The sequence below is a fragment of the Cydia fagiglandana genome, chromosome 5, assembly GCF_963556715.1.
Source record: "Cydia fagiglandana chromosome 5, ilCydFagi1.1, whole genome shotgun sequence".
NCBI lineage: Eukaryota > Metazoa > Arthropoda > Insecta > Lepidoptera > Tortricidae > Cydia > Cydia fagiglandana.
Genome location: NC_085936.1, coordinates 1,527,932 through 1,544,973, shown reverse-complemented (window position 1 = coordinate 1,544,973; position 17,042 = coordinate 1,527,932). Strand labels below are relative to the sequence as shown.

The following is a 17,042-nucleotide window of genomic DNA, read 5'->3' as shown; positions in this document are numbered from 1 at the left end:
AAAACAAAACTAACTTAACCTATGACCCGGTACGTAAAGGCCCCTGTACACAATGGGCCAGCGCCGGCTACTCCAAGGGACGCAGTCATGCGGTAGAATGAGATAGCAATACAACTTGCTCCTTCTAACGCATAAATGCGTCGATTGAAGTGACCGGCGTTGGCCCATCGTGTAGAGAAGCCATGAGACAATGCCCAGGATTCTAGTGGCGCCCCGTATCCTGCTCAGGGTTGAAGCACACCTCTTTCGCATGATGGCATGGAATCCATCTATTCCGGCATCGGCAAACAGGACCCCGAGGACCATTGTAAACTTTTGTAAAGTTCTATAACTTTTGTAAAGTTACAGAAGTTTACTAAAACTTGTAAAGTTCCCGCAAGTTGCACTGTACGCCGGCATACAGTGCAACTTGCGAAAACTTTACAAAAGTTTTCGAAAATATTAAGAAAGTTTTACAGGACATATATAAATATTTTTAATTTTGTAAATGGAAAACTTCGATAAGGTCAATGCAGCCAATTCCGTCATGTGTGTATTTTTCTAAATTCCGTCAATAAAATTTAAATATGCAAAAATTTAAATAAACATTTAGATCCACTGTTACATTATTGTATTGTTAGTTAAATACTGTTGTTAGCATTATAGGCGGTTTGGTACTACTCTAAGCTTATAATTGTAATTAAATAAATAAAATAAAATAAAAATTCGCGTTTTTTTTTCTAAATTCTGTCAATAAGAGAAGTTTCCGAAATGGTTCCAAGTGGATTGTGGCAATTTTGGAAACTTTCCGACTAAGAAAAAAAATATTACAAAATCGGTCCAGTAATGGCGGAGATATGGAGTAACAAACATAAAATATAAAAAAATATAAGTACAACTTTAATTGATAACATCCTCCTTTTGAGATTTGGAAGTCGGTTAAAAAGGATAGTATTTAGGCAATAAATAAAATATTAGGCAACCGCCAGACATCGACCTAACCTAATAAGTAGGTAGATGAGGCAAAATGAAATGACATGTGCTGAATGTGCTGATGCAACATTTATAGGTATTATTTTGGACGCACTAAAAGTTTGGTAACAGTCTTAATCTCTGACATTTGATAAATTGTACGAATATAATATACTGAGTTTCATGAAGGTTGACTTCGCTCGCGTAATTTGCACATCCTATTCCTAATTACTAATTAGCAATGTGTTTTAGCAATGTGCTAGTTGCAGAACTTAAAGAACATTCTCAAAATTTCCCAGAATTTCTGGAAACCTTCATGAGAAAATTCAGTCAAGTTTCCACTTAGAAAGTTTGCGTTCAAATTAGGGATTGTAGAACTCAATGTCCTTAATAACTGTTGACGACTGTTTCATTTAATTTTTTCGTCACTAATTGGCATATATTTCAAATGGCATAGAATTCATAGAAACTAACTGTAAGAAAGTTTGGAACGTGCAGAAAAAATACCGACAACATTTCATGGGAATTTTGCAAATTCTCTTCGGCACTGGCTATAGCTTAGAACTTAGATAGGTTTATCTAGTGCTCCTTTTCCGCGGCTGAGCTACAATAAATCTAGGCATTGTGCGTGTAAGGGCCCCCCCACATCTGGCGTCTTTGGAGCGTCGGCGTCTGTCGGCGTCGGTCCAGCGCTATGGAAAATGACGTCGCGGCGCAGTTGCGTCGACGCTGCGTTGACGTTGCGTCGACGTCGGCCATAGAATTGTAGACGCCGACGCTCGAAAGACGCCAGATGTGGGGCCTAACAGTGCCATTCCTCTTTGTTATCGCGGGACAGTTCAATACACACCTGCATTGGTAGATAAATCAAGCGGCTCGCGTTTTAATATAATTCAGGTTAGGCTCAGGCGCAGCCTTGTAAAGGTTTTTTAATTTCTGTTAAGGGAAAGGTCAACCCTTCTCCTAAAAAAACGGAAAGATAAATAAATAACTTGTTGGGGTATTTTTTTGCAAAATAGATAGAAAGAAAAATATCAGCTCACTAAAGCTCTGTCTTTATACATAGTTTATAGTTCATACATTTGCTATTTACGTGCGTTTTTAGTAGCAAAAATAAATTCGCACTTACCTAATTAAAACTAATCAATCTTCGTATAATGGATAAAAAGCGTCTTATGCGTTAAGTATGTCTTATATATTATGATTGGTGCATTATTTTATCTCGTGATCAAGCGTAACCATATAGGTACGTTTATCGATCGTGTTGATCGATAATTAAGGAAATCATGATTATTGTTTACGTTTATAACTACTTAGGGGCGCAAAGTTATATGTATGACCTACAATATTATACCTACATAATATTAGTAGTTAGTATACATATAATAACCGACAAAAACAAAATCTTGGATCTTTGTTTAGGTAGGAGTGATTATCATTTGATTGTCGTAGTTTTAAGGCTAGATTAATCAATTTGATAAAACTTCAAAAAAATGTCGAAACTAATCGACCTTCATGAGGCTAAGTATTATATTCGTACAATTTATCAAATGTCAGAGACAAGACTGTTACCAAACTTTTAGTGCATCCAAAATAATACCTAAACGTTGCATCAACATATGACATTTCATTTTGCCTCGTCTGCCTATTTGCGATGGTGATTCAGGTAATTGATTTTCATCAGGCGATTTGTCTGCTCGTTCACCTCCTAATGGTGTGTTGTTCTGTTTATATTGACGCTGACTTAACATAGAATCATCATTATTGGCCTTCAAGTCTATTACAGACTACACAAGCATCAGTGTCAGGTGGTGCGACAACGTTTTTCGTGGCTGATGTGTAAAGCCAAGCGCGCACCACGATTTTTTGTCGCGCGATAATTTAGTCGCAGAAATGTAACGTATGGGTTTATATGGCGGTGCGCGCATATGCGACAAAAAAAACGCAGCGATTTTAAAATTGTGATTTGTTACATTTTTCCGCGACAGCGCGCGACACGATTGTCGCAAAGTGAATTGCAGCATACGAAGCTGTTGGCCCCGCGCGCACTGCGATAATAAAATCGCAGCCGGGACCTCAGTCGGCATTTCGCTCTCCAAGCGTCAACATATCGGAACCTGCTTTTCCAATGGAGTTACAAGATGAAACGCTAGATGTTGACCGTTTAATTATAGAAATAGAAGGAGATCACCTTTGTGGTATAAATACTCAGTCATACAGCGATTGCATATTGTTTCACGACAAGCGACTGGTACGACATCCATGTCGAGAATGAACAAATCGTCGACTTTTTCATCGCAGTGCGCGCACCGAATTTTCTGCGATAAATTACAGCGCGATTCTAAAATCGTGTCGCAAAAATTAAAATCGTGGTGCGCGCTTGGCGTAAGGGCTCGTGTACACGGTACCGCCTCCGCACCGACACTGCACCGCCGCCGCACCTCTGCGCTATGTACACGAGACGCGTAAAGTCCGCCGCCGCGCCACCGCATACATAGCGCGGAGGTTCGGCGGCGGCACGGTGTCGGCGCGGAGGCGGTGCGGTGTCGGCGCGGAGGCGGTGCGACACGGCGGTGTGGCACGGAGATCTCGTGTACAAAGCGCGGAGGTGCGGCGGTGGTGCGGTGTCGACGCGGAAGCGGCCCCGTGTACTCGCGCCCTAAGCCAATACGGGAGCGGCAAATACGACCACGAGCCTGGCAGGTGTAATGTGCCCATGGCGGCCGTGGCAAACAGGTGTCGGGACTGATGACGCTTGAACATGGAATAGGTGACTGGAAATGGATACCTACCTAGGTAGTAGGTACATCACCTCATCATCATCTGCCTCGCGTTGTCCCGGCATTTTGCCACAGCTCATGGGAGCCTGGGGTCCGCTTGGCAACTAATCCCAAGAATTGGCGTAGGCATTAGTTCTTAGGAAACCGACTGCCATCTGACTATCCAACCCAGAGTGTAAAGTAGGCCTATTTGGGATTAGTCCGATTTCCTCACGATGTTTTCCTTCACCGAAAAGCGACTGATAAATATCAAAATGATATTTCGTACATAAGTTCCGAAAAACTGATTGGTACCTAACTACGAGCTAGGGTTTCTGCTCGAGAATTCTCGAGGCGGGAAATCTCGAGAAATTTGTCCTAAGTCGAGACGGGAAAAAAAATCTCTATGCCTCGAGAACTCGAGAAATAAATCTCTTGTGATAAGTAAAAAGAAAACGCGTATAACACGTGGTGTGTACCTATATATAGTGTATTTCTTTAGATAGTTAAATTAATGTAAACAATGTTTTTTTTTACATTTTCAGGTACTTAACCATTTATTAGGTAGTTAACCAACCAAATAAAAAACTGCCTTAATCCGTTCCCTAGCGTTCTGGCTTCAATCGATTTTCATGTTTTGAAACTTTTGAACTATTGTGACATTCATGGCGTGTGTTTTTACTGAAAAACGCTATTAAATTATTTTTTACTATTACATACTTATGAAAGCAAAATAATATAAAATATCGTATATGATGTGTATTTGTTACATATTTGCCGTGATTTATTTTTCAAAAATGTTTTTAAATACATAACTTTTTATTAGGACGTCAAGATCTCGTATCTTCTTTCTAATGCAAAATTTGCCTATAGGACCTAGGATGTATTAACAAAAACCTCAAAACTAAATTACTATTGATAAATTAAATCATCCCGATATATTCCTATTACCAGAATATCTCAACTGTAGCAGCTTCATTGTTAAGTTCAGTAAGTATTAATATTACGTAGTAAAACTTCTGTAAGTTTGTCACATCAAGTTAAATTTATTAAGATATACACGTCAAGATAAAGATATACACTATATTATCGCCGCATATCACATCGCCGTCGCGCACGCCAGCACCTATAGTAGTATAGTTTTTGTTTGTTGTTGAATTTGTGATTATTGAAAAGAGCAATTTATGGTGACTAAAAATTTACTATACGTTTGATTATTGATCTCACCTACGATTCGCGTGTAAAAAAGCAAAAAAATGAAAATAACATGGTGTTTTTTACAATTTTCAAAATTTCTCGAGATACTCGAGAAACTCGAGAAATCCTGGTCGAGAATTCCCGTGCCTCGAGAAATCAAAAAGGCCGAGAATCCAGAAACCCTACTACGAGCCGGGGTTCGAACCCGCGACCTGCAGATTGAAAGTCGCACGCTCTTACCAGTCTTACCGCTAGGCCACCAGCGCTCGTCCTATAGTAGGTATATCACCTATTTACCACATTATGCAATATGTTTATCGATACTTCGATAGTTACGTTAATTGAATTTAGTAGGTTAGCCTGACGAAAAATGTAAACAAAACGTTCATGGTACAACAGTCCCGATGCATGTTCCGTAGTAGTTACGTAATTTGCAATAATTATACTTCGTTTTTTTTAACATTAGAAAAAAGGTAAACAATCTTGAAGTGTATTTTAATTAAAAAAACACGTTTTAAAAATAAGTCAGGGCAAATATATGTAACAATCATGAACGATCATTTATATATTCTTCTGCTTTCATTATTAAGTAATTACTGATTTTTAAAAAGCGTTTTTCAATTAAAAGACCCGTCAAGTTCGCGTAGTTGTTTTCTAATGCTAAATAAGTTGTGGCAAAAATATCATTTTTGGTACAAGCTTTTATCGCTGAATGTACTTTTCTTTCCACAGGCAACTAATCTCAAACTCATCGAGACAATTCTAAAAACCCCAAACACAATTAGGTTTCGTTGTTTTACCACAGGCCAACTCCGGTTTCCATCATCAGATCAGCTCTATGTCCAAATTTCAGCTGAATCGGAAACCGGGAAATGGATCAAATTAAACTTGCATTGCAACATTTGATTACCGACAACAGGACTATAGTAGGTTAGCCTGACGAAAAACGTAAACAAAACGTATTCATGTCATGGTACAACAGTCCCGATGCATGTTCGGTAGTTACTTACGTAATTTGCAATAATTATTACGAATTGGCAGTTAAACAATGCGGACCATGACCCATGACACTAAAATTCGGATAGAACGGAAAATCCTAGTTGGTTCTCATGATGAAACTGCGTTCTATAAACTACCGGAGCCTCGTAAACTGGCAACAGGAAAGCCCGCATCGTAATCGTAAAGCCTATTTTGTAACTCGAGGTGACTAACAAACACTAAAAACATGTGTTAAACAAGTCTTAAACTTAAGTAGTATACAGGGCTATAAGCGCGAAAATCGAAGTTCGCAAATTGCGGGGATTTTTCTCTGTCACTAATTGTAATTACGCCTTCATTGGAGTAAAAGAGAAAGATCCCCGCAATTTGCGAATTTCGGTTTTCGCGGTAGCCGCTCAGTATGTAAATCAACGAAAAACATTTACTCAAGCCCGTTAATGAATGGGTCACACTGAGCGACTTTCACTATGGCAACAACCCCGAAATAGAAGATTTCAATGCTAAACCAGCAAAATGTACGAAACAACCAAATTTTTTTCGCGAGTTCGGGGTCGGTGCCATAGTAAAAGTCGCTCAGTGTGACCTACAAATTAACGGGTTTGAGTAAAGGTTTTTCGTTAGTTTAGGTACATACCGTATATCCAATATCTGTAACCTTATTCATTCAGATTGTAATAACAGACGGCCTACCGCCAATAACAGATAATTTTGTGCTTGACCCTACTAGAAATTTTATTCTCATTATATTTAACTCCATTTTGGATTTTACGGGTCTATAAATCCCGGTCTTTTGATAGGCTTGTGTGGGGATATAGATCCAACACTTAGATGTCGTTTGGAGAGCTTTAATGTTACTTAGACTTATTATTTTTATTCTTAGTACCTACTTACTAATAAATAGGAGCAAGTAGAAATTTTACATACAAAACTGTCGTTTGATGCCGGCTTTTCGACGGCGGGCTTTTAAATAAATTAAATGCGTAAACAATCTATTTAAATGCAGTATAGGTAGTAATCACGAATATTAAATTCAATGGATTTCTCATCGTCTACAGCAGCGGCCGGCAACAAGCGGCCCGCGGGCCCCAAGCGGCCCGCGAACCTCTCGCTTGCAGCCCGCGAGCCTCCCGACAAACGACAATCAGCCGTATTCGAACAATGAGATACGTCAAATACTAGATATGGAATAGATATGTCAGTGTCAAACAAGTGTCAAAAGTGACGTTTTTGTTTGAAGAAAGGTCAATTATAACCAAAGTGCGGCCCGCATCGACTTCGTTAACTACTATGTGGCCCTTGGCTGCTAAAAGGTTGCCGACCGCTGGTCTACAGTGATGGGTTGATTGCCACCTCTCTTATTTATCGTCTGCCCTTTTACTGTAATTACATGTTGCTTCGAGATATTCACATGTGCATTTAATCATCAATATAAATCTGTTCTGGCAAAGTTTAAGCTCCTGTATTTTTTTGGCGGACTGTTTTCACCAATATATCAATTCTTAGTAATTACCTTGGTACCGCCGATTTTTTATCACTAAGTACAGGATAAAAATATAATTTTTAAGAAAAAAAAACCGACTTCTATGGGGGCCGGTGAAAGATTATTGTAGATGGTACACTATGTAGAAAAGGAGGTAAAACCAACCACTTTTTTACTAGCATTTCGCTTCTGTAAGGGTCGTAGTTCTAGCCTAACCTAACCCACTTCTCTGATAGCAGTTCAGTTCTGTGAGGATCGCAGTTCAAACCTTTTTTTTTTTTACATGGGGAATGCGTCTACGCATACCGCCGGGCCTGGGAGAAACCCGGACGATTATGTGGGACTCAGGGCTGTAAAGAGGCCCCACTACCCACTAAACCCCATGGTGTCCTCTCGCCGCTATGGTTGCGGGGTTACGGGGAAGCTCGCGCAATGCGTCCGCGACCCCGCAGCGGCTATCCTGACTAGGATCCATACCCCTATTTTTTTTTTAGTGATCTTACCTGTGGAAGCGCTTCCGGAACACGAGGTTGCGCATACCATCTCGGGAGCCAGCGTCATGGGCGGGGACGCCCCCATGTCCGCCGCCCGCTGGCTCTCATCAGGGCGGCAGGTTCCGCTCGTGAGCGGCACGTCTGCGGCCTATGCGGCGGCGGCGCATTGGGTCAGCCTCGGCCCGGACTTCCCGTTCGCGCTCGGCCGCCTCCTTGTCTCCCATGACGTGCTCGCAGAACGTGAGCACAGTCTCCCACGCACTTTCGCTGCCCAGCATGGCCTGAACTACGGCTGGCAGCGAAAGGTCTTGACCTACCTGGGCGACCAACGCCTCCCGTTCCTCGCCAAAAACTGGGCACTCAGCCAGTGTGTGTTGGGCCGAGTCTACGTCGGCTCCGCATTGGTGACACTCCGGTGTCGGTTCCCTCTGGGCAACCTTGTGCAGGTAGCTGCCGAAGCAGCCATGCCCCGACAGTACCTGCGTTAGTCTGAAAGTAAGGACACCGGAGCGTCTTTCAACCCAGTCCCGAAGGACAGGGCGCACCGCCTCTACAGTGCGGGTGCCAGCCCTCGGCCGTTCGAGCCGCTGCACCCATATCTCCGTCGCGTCTTTTAGCAGCTCGGTGCGCCGCTTCGCCACCTCCTGAGGTGCTTTCGGGTCACCCCGGGCTCGCGCCTCTCCGCGATCGCAGTTCAAACCTAACCTAACCCACTTAACGGCCCATGCGGTGCGGTGTACGGGGGTTTAAGCGGGAGGGGCTAGTAAGATTGGCATCATCATACTTATATACTTACACATTTTATGGTAGGTAATCATAGTGGTTTATTTAGTTAAGGTATCCTAGTGGTTTTCCGGGTCAAGGTCCGGGTCCGAGTCCGGGTCTGAGTCCGGGTCCGAGTCCGGGTCCGAGCCCGGGTTCGAGTCCAGGTCCGGGTCCGGGTCCGAACCGGATCCGGGTATGAGTCCGGTTCTGGGTCCGAGTCCGGGACCCAGTCCAAGTCAAAATCGAAATTCGTAATCACCAAATGTGTACTATGCGTTGTTGAAGAGTTCTATTCTGGTCATCATCAGCAGTTCCATTTCATCAAATGCGACAGTTTTTAATGTAAATGCTTGATTTTATGATGAAAATACAAAAAAATCTATGCGTATGCCTTTAATATTTGAGGAGTTCCCTCGATTCCTTATGGATCCCATCATCAGAACTCGAGCTTGACAAAAATGTGGCTTAAAAACTTAACTTGCTTAACAAACATAACGAAGAGGAAAAATCGCCAAACGTGAACTATGCGTCGTTGAAGAGTTCTGTTCTGATCATCATCAGCAGTTCCACTTCGTCAAATGCGACAGTTTTTAATGAAAATGTTTAATTTTCTGATGTAAATACAAAAATCTCTATACGCATGCCTTTAATATTTGAGGAGTTCCCTCGATTCCTTATGGATCCCATCATCAGAACTTGAGCTTGACAAAAATGTGCATTAAAAACTTAACTTGCTTAACAAACATAACGAAGAGGAAAAATCTCGAAACGTGAACTATGCGTCGTTGAAGAGTTCTGTTCTGATCATCATCAGCAGTTCCACTTCATCAAATGCGACAGTTTTTAATGAAAATGCTTAATTTTCTGATGTAAATACAAAAATCTCTATACGCATGCCTTTAATATTTGAGGAGTTCCATCGATTCCTTATGGATCCCATCATCAGAACTCGAGCTTGACAAAAATGTGCATTAAAAACTTAACTTGCTTAACAAACATAACGAAGAGGAAAAATCTCGAAACGTGAACTATGCGTCGTTGAAGAGTTCTGTTCTGATCATCATCAGCAGTTCCACTTCATCAAATGCGACAGTTTTTAATGAAAATGCTTAATTTTCTGATGTAAATACAAAAATCTCTATACGCATGCCTTTAAGATTTGAGGAGTTCTCTCGATTCCTCATGGATCCCATCATCAGAACTCGAGCTTGACAAAAATGTGCATTAAAAACTGAACTTGCTTAACAAACATAACGAAGAGGACAAATCGCAAACCGTGAACTATGCGTGGTTGAGGAGTTCCGTTCTGATCATCATCAGCAGTTCCACTTCATCAAATGTCACTCTTTTGGATGTATATGCTTGATTTGATGATAAAAACCCAAAAATCACTATATGTATGCCTTTAACATTTGAGGAGTTCCCTCGATTCCTCATGGAACCCATCATCAGAACTGGGTTTTGACAGAAACGGGACCAATCTGTATGCATATACATTCAATCAAAAAAATAATTTTCAAAATCGGTCCAGTAATGACGGAGATATGAAGTAACAAACATAAAAAATAAAAAAAATAAAAAAAATAAAAAAAATAAAAAACATACAACCGAATTGATAACCTCCTCCTTTGGGATTTGGAAGTCGGTTAATAAGGAAAGATTGCTGTTCATTGTGCAACCCATAAAATAAAAAACAATAATAATATTTTACTCAAATATGGGTCGTGCAACCCATATTTGCATATAATATTTAAATTTTTTGCGTTTTGAACACATATTAACTAACATTTATAGGCGAGTCCCGTCTATAAAATAATGTGAGTTAATTAGAGCCGATGTTTGGTATTCTAACATTAATTATTATCTCTATGCTGGTTGAAGCATAGTTGTAGTTGCCTATCAAACCCATAACCACGTACCAGAATAAAATTAGGGCACCGTCCCCTACTCATAAAGTTTATATAATTGAAACCCGTTCTACGCGGACTGTCCTGTCCATATAAACTGCGCGGGTCTAGCCTACAAGGCAACCGCTTATGACATAATAGGGACCGCCTCGCGTAGACACTGCATTACGTCGCTGCGCTTGCAAATTCCGACGTGTGCTCTATTTTTAACCGACTTCAATTTTTGAAAACTGAAATGAAACCGTAAAAACTAAACAAGGTTTTGTTTTTTTAAACATTTGACACATAGTCGAATTTACAAGCGCAACCGCGCTTGATTTCTTAAAATGCCCATAAACACGGCGTTTTTCGTCACAACGAAGACAATAATTTTTTTAAGTGTAATTAGTGCTAAAATGTGTCAAATGAGCTATTAGAGCATTCAAATTATTTTTTTAAACATAAAAAATATCACTATTTTGAAAGTACAACTCACTATAATAGCTTGCTTTTTATCCATTACCTTTCTCTCATTCGATTTCGTTACTATTATTCGCAATAAACCTGCGTGAAATACCACCCAAATATGAGCAAAATGTGATGAAAAATAGATTTCTTATAGCCTTTTATACTTTGCCAGTTTATACTATGCCGTGAATCTCTCCACTTTATAGAAAGTTTATTGCTATTTATAATTTAGTTACATACGCAGCCATCGGTCGTAATGCGACGGCGCTCTTACCTATACTAAAATCGCGTGGTCGTAGCCGCAAGTCGTCACAAAAGCTCAATCTAGAAGTGAGTGATCTGCGTGACATCACACTGTAGATTCTGGTAATCCAGTGACTCTAGTGCCACGGGAAATGGTATGTCGTAATGATATCTTGTAGTTTTTCTCGCATCTTTCTTACTTTGTTGCGGTGATGTGACAAAACGGACAAATTTATTGAACCACTTGGACAAGGTAATAAAATACGAGAACTTGGTTATTTTAAACGTGTAAAATACAACCAAAACGTGTATAATACTTGCCCAAATTTTCCTGCCATTATCAAACGTTGCCTGGGCTAATGTGAGAAAGACGGCATACATTACAAATTAATTACTGGATAACAGCACCTAAAGTAATTTCAAACATTTTTTTGCGTTTATACTTTTTTTACGTTCTTCTAAATTTATCCATTAGTATATGTAGATGTCAATATTTTTATAAGTTGCTTTTTTCGACAGATTTTGATAAAAATAATCATAAATGAAATAATTATACATAGGTAGAGCTTTTTATTTTAGGCGGTGTAAATATGAAATTTTAATATAAAAAACGTCCTCGTCTCAGATAAATTTATTTTTTAACATACGGTGAAATTGTGCTTTATTGTGTTAATATGTACGTTTTTCTAAGATAAAGAATAAATAGGTAACTCTATTTATCAAAATTTGACGAAAAAAGAAAATCGAAAACAATAAAAACATTGCGAGGATAACTTTTTAGAGAATCACTGTTTTTTTCAAGGTTAGGCAATCTTTATGGCACTCGACTTACACCTGAATTATCAATAAATTGCGATTACTAATTACCAATATTAATATTTACTTACTGTTGCATAAAATAAAAGTTAATGAACGGCATTTAATATTCCTATCCTAACATGCAATATGATTAATTATAGTATTTGATCGCTTAATATATTTAATACTTGTATTAATGATATATAATAACTTAATTATACTAACTACATATGTAATAGAAATGTAATCCATTTAATATTCCTATCCTAACATGCAATATAATTAATTACAGTATTTGATCGCTTAATATATTGAATACTTGTATTAATGATATAAAATAACTTAATTATACTAACTACATAGTTTCATGTGCTATCAATGTAATAAATACGGACACTCTGGCAAGCCTGTCTGTAGAAAAATAAAGTTTTCGTGTAGAAAAAGGCGCGAAATTTAAGTCTCTGCGCTCCTATAGGTATTTCTAAATAAATATTTACCGCTTTTTCCTAATAAGATTTGCTATTATGGACAATATAGTTTCTTGTGTCTTAAAAATACACTTACCATATCTCGAGGGCTAACATCGCTGGTGTTAAAAGCCAGTGCGGTGCACTCGCTCAGCAATAGCAGAATCCCCAAAAACATGGCTACCTACATCACGACACAGCACTTCAATAACACAAAAAATAAATTAAAACAATAACATCTTACATTTTTAAATTAAAAAAATAAAGGTTTTGTTTATGGACGCGGACGCTCGGGCGGCGTATGGCGGGAAAATGTTCGCGCATGCGCGCATGCGCCCAGACGCCATGGCGCAATAGGGCCCCGGCCTCTAGCTATTTTGCCCCCGCGATGGACGTTATCACGTCCTTAATTTGTAGGTCCTTTGTATCTATCTTAGGGCGAGTTTGGCGGCTTTTTTACACTAAAAGAAATGTTTGCTTTCGTAACCGCACATTATTCTATAAAAACCATAAATATTTTGTGTAAATACAAAAAATGGGAGTTGCGAGCTAATATGGTTTATTACCTCTGTCACAGACCGGTAATGAACAGTTGTTACAGAATTGGTTATATCTAGCCTCCTAAGGCCCAGCCAAACAAATAAAAATCCAGAATTTGCCACTGAAATTTGAACCTTTAGTGCAGTGAATAGAGTAGATTTTGGATTTGTTTGAAAATTGAACGAAACAAAACAAATGCGACTCTGTTCCAATTGAATATGATTTGAATTTCATCGAACTGAATAAGGACTATAGGTAGGACCTTGGGCCTTAGGAGGCTAGGTATAGGATATGATCTAAGCAACATTTTGTTTTATTACCTACCTAAGTTCAGTTATTTTGTTACTATTTCGGCTAATAATTTTTTCAATGAAAAGGATGACTCACACTAGAACGGGCCGGGCCCGGGCCGGGCGCCTAACAATTATTTTTCTATGACACGCCGAAACTATTTCTCTTCTCTAGTCTATTTATATGACTTTTCGGCTTGACCAGCCGAAAAGTCATACGAAAGTATTTTTGCCCAAGCTAAAAATAACTCGTTTCGCTCGCGCTTCGCGCCTACTCGGCCAATGAGTATTGTAAAGGGTACTGTACAGGTATAACATTGTAGGTGAGTTATTATTACTATTATTAAATACCTACGGATTATTTAATTTCTAATCTTAAAGTAATTGCAGTAAACCAAGGTTAATCGTCCAAATACGTTTGTAATTTTGTAATAATTACAAACTCAACTAGGGCAGGATAATACATACAATGCATCAATTTGCGTGCACCAATTAGACGAATTCGAATGTAATGAAATTAGGTAGGTAACACTTGACATCAAAACAATATCCAGTGGTCGTGAGTTCAAGTCTCACCCACGGCAGTAATTTTTCCACTTTTCATTTTATAGAAATAGAACAAACGACATCAACGCGCAATTAAAGTTTTGTCGCTGCTCTTCGTTTTTGCGGAACTTTCAATCCGAGTAGATATACCTCGATTATTTTTAATTTCAATTAACTTTTAGTAAATATAAATGTAGGAAACTATATACATCTCTGTCATGTAGACTGATACGGTATGCATTATGCCTAGTAATGTGCCAAAGAGTTTTCAAAAATTGCAAAATTCTCATGAAACTTCTCTCAGTAGTTTTTCAGCACGTTTATTGCCATCCCTAGACGCCTGATGAGTGATGTTACAGTTAATAACATTCAGTGATAAACTATATCTGGAGTATCGAGACAAACCATGCTGGTTTAACGATGCTCTTGGATCAAAATATTATGTAATTGTGATTTATCTCTAATAAAAAATAAAATAAAAAAAATAATCAGTCAGGAACTTTCTAAGTGGAAACTTGCATTGAAATTGATCATGAAAATTTCGGAAAAGTTCTGCTACTTGAGCATTGCTTAAACCAAGGCCCATGACATTAGCAATGTAGATGTGAGTGTAGAAACACATTGGTTTCTATTTATAGCGTTATGTTATGTCTATAATCTGTTTGATATTGACCAAATTTAAGACCGGTTTCTAAGGTGAACGACTGAACGACTGATACCTAGATCGCAGGATCTAGATTTGCTGGCATTGGACTAGTAAAAGATCAAGGGCATATGTGAAATATTATTTTAAGCAAGTTTGTTTAATGTACGTACAATTTGTATTATTTCTCAATTTTACAACATTTAGTGCTCGTACCGACAAAGTTGCATAAAAATTAAAGACATTATAATTAAGTAATATAAATTAACAGGATGTAAGTTAAGTACGTTTTTTTATTAGAAGGTTGTAAAGGAAATGCGTTGAAATTTAATTATGCTCTTATATTGCTTAAAAAGTTTTACTTCGATCGGTAGGAAAGCAAAAGCATATTAAAATATTATTTCAAATAATTTTGTCGGAATGTTTTTTTTTGTTTGGTAGTTGCAGTCGGTCCAAACTAACACTGCACAGAATTAACGAAATATGTGCTATTAAGCTCTTCCTTAATTTGTCACTTCAAAGTCTGTGCAGAGTTAGCTAATACGGAATCTAACTAAGTTAAGTATATTGAGTTAATTAACTTAATAGTAACTTTATAATAGCGCACCGATTCGAACCGGTTAAAATGCATTTAAAGTCAATCTAATCCCACAAATTAAAATAACGTCAGAGATCATCATACAAATTGCCCGGTTTACATTGCTCCTAAGTGGAATAAATATTACCGGTTTCCTGTCCATTGAAATAAAATCTATAGTTGGGTTAGTTACCTACTTTATAAGCAGGTACCTATACTATAGTCTATGTAGGTACCTAGATGTGATGTAAAAGTTGTGTGCAAATCATAATAAAAAGATAAAATGTGACGTTCCACGGCAAAAGGTACCTTATGGCGGCTGGCGCTTACGTCGTATAGCGCCACAATAATATTGGAGCGGCGTTAATAATAGCGTAAGCGCCAACCGCTATAAGGTACCTTTACCCGTGGGACGTCACAAATATTTTATTTGCTTTTATTCAAAAGGTATTCACCTATCAATATACCTGACTATCATCAATACAGATTAGAGAGTCTGTGGTTATTTTCATTAGAATAGAAATACATCTCCTAAATCCTTTATGATTAACACTTATACTATTCGAGTAAAGCACGTACCTACTTACATCAATCATAAAGTTATCAAACATGTAAGTACAGAATGCCCGTCCCGAACAAACAAACCGACCACGTTAAGATTTCACGCCAAAAACTGTGTCAAGTATGGCGTTGGCATACATTGTTACTGCCAAGTGGGTGCAAAGTCAGTTGGTTAAGTTGAAGACGAGAAAGAAAGCTCGTAAGTCGTAACTGTCAGCAGTGCTGACAAAAGATACAGTAAAATATATGCCGCTACATGCCCACAATATATGAATTACAAACAGTATCTGAAACTCATTTCATCGCCGAATAGTAATATTTTTTCTTTTCGATTTTCTCTCATAGTCGAATGGGATAGATGTCTGATAGACAGATGGATGGGGTCATAAATTTTGATGACCTGCCTATTAGGGTGGCCCTTATTTGAGTTATTTGTCGAAGTTATGGTTTCTACGGGGCACCCGCTTAATGTAAAATCTACAACTAAAAAACTAATGTAATTTTAAAATAACTTTGACGAAATATAGGACCACCCTACTACCTAGCCTAGTCGGTAGTGATCCTGCCTATGAAGCCTATCGTCCTGAATTCGAATCCCGGTAAGGGCATTTATTTGTTTGATGAGCACAGATATTAGTTGAGGGGTCATGGGTTTTTTCTAAGTGTTTATAGATTACTATAAAATATAACTAGAGTCTCTGAGTATACCCACAACAAAAGCCTTTTTGAGGTTGTCGGAGTAAAAGAAACATTCCACTAACCTGGAGTTAATCGGTTAAACCGTTAACCCAGTGTCAAATTGTACTGGTAACCATGGTAACTCCATGATTTAACCGGTTAACCCCGGGTTAGTGAATGGTGCAAGTGGCCCTAAGTCAAAAATTCAAAATACTGATTTCGTATATTTATTTATATTGTTAACTACCTAGTTGCATCACTGTCATATAGAGCCCTGTGACCCGGTGTCATAGATAATTTTACTCCATGGTCCAAAATTAGCGTTACGCACATTGTACGAGTATTCATTACATAACTATTGATGGGTCTATTGTTTTTAGTATTAGCATTGCTAATGTTTAATTATTACCTGTACCTATTGAAGTATTGCTAACTCAAATGGAAGCTCTTGGTCATTTGTTTTGATAATGTCGGGGTAAAATATGAAACAAATTTTGACACCCTTATAAATTAACTTGTATCCCGTAGCGTCATCATCATCATCATCATTAACCCTTTGACCGCCGTTGGCATGTATACAAGACAACGATAGAACGATACACTGGCGCCGCTGTCTTGTATACAAGACACAAATTCAACCGCTCGGTAAATGTGAAAAAACATCAATTGTAGTATTTTTAACCGACTTCCATTTCATAGA

The 17,042-nt window shown here is 38.6% G+C and overlaps 2 protein-coding genes across 2 annotated transcripts in view; both read right to left on the bottom strand.

Moving 5' to 3' along the window:
- The window catches only part of LOC134664294 (phospholipase B1, membrane-associated-like), a 46,226-nt gene extending 33,339 nt beyond the window's left edge, over positions 1-12,887 (bottom strand). Inside the window, exon 1 of the mRNA XM_063520857.1 lies at positions 12,605-12,887. Coding sequence (XP_063376927.1) covers positions 12,605-12,685 — 81 coding nt within the window. The 5' untranslated portion in view covers positions 12,686-12,887. The remainder of the gene's footprint in view (positions 1-12,604) is intronic.
- LOC134664670 (uncharacterized) lies at positions 7,900-10,554 on the bottom strand. Its single transcript, XM_063521415.1, has 2 exons — positions 10,551-10,554; positions 7,900-8,559 (listed from the first exon to the last, which is right to left on the bottom strand). Exons 1-2 carry the CDS (start codon positions 10,552-10,554, stop codon positions 7,988-7,990), a joined length of 576 nt encoding a protein of 191 aa, XP_063377485.1. The 3' UTR covers positions 7,900-7,987.
- Positions 12,888-17,042: the final 4,155 nt, after the last annotated feature.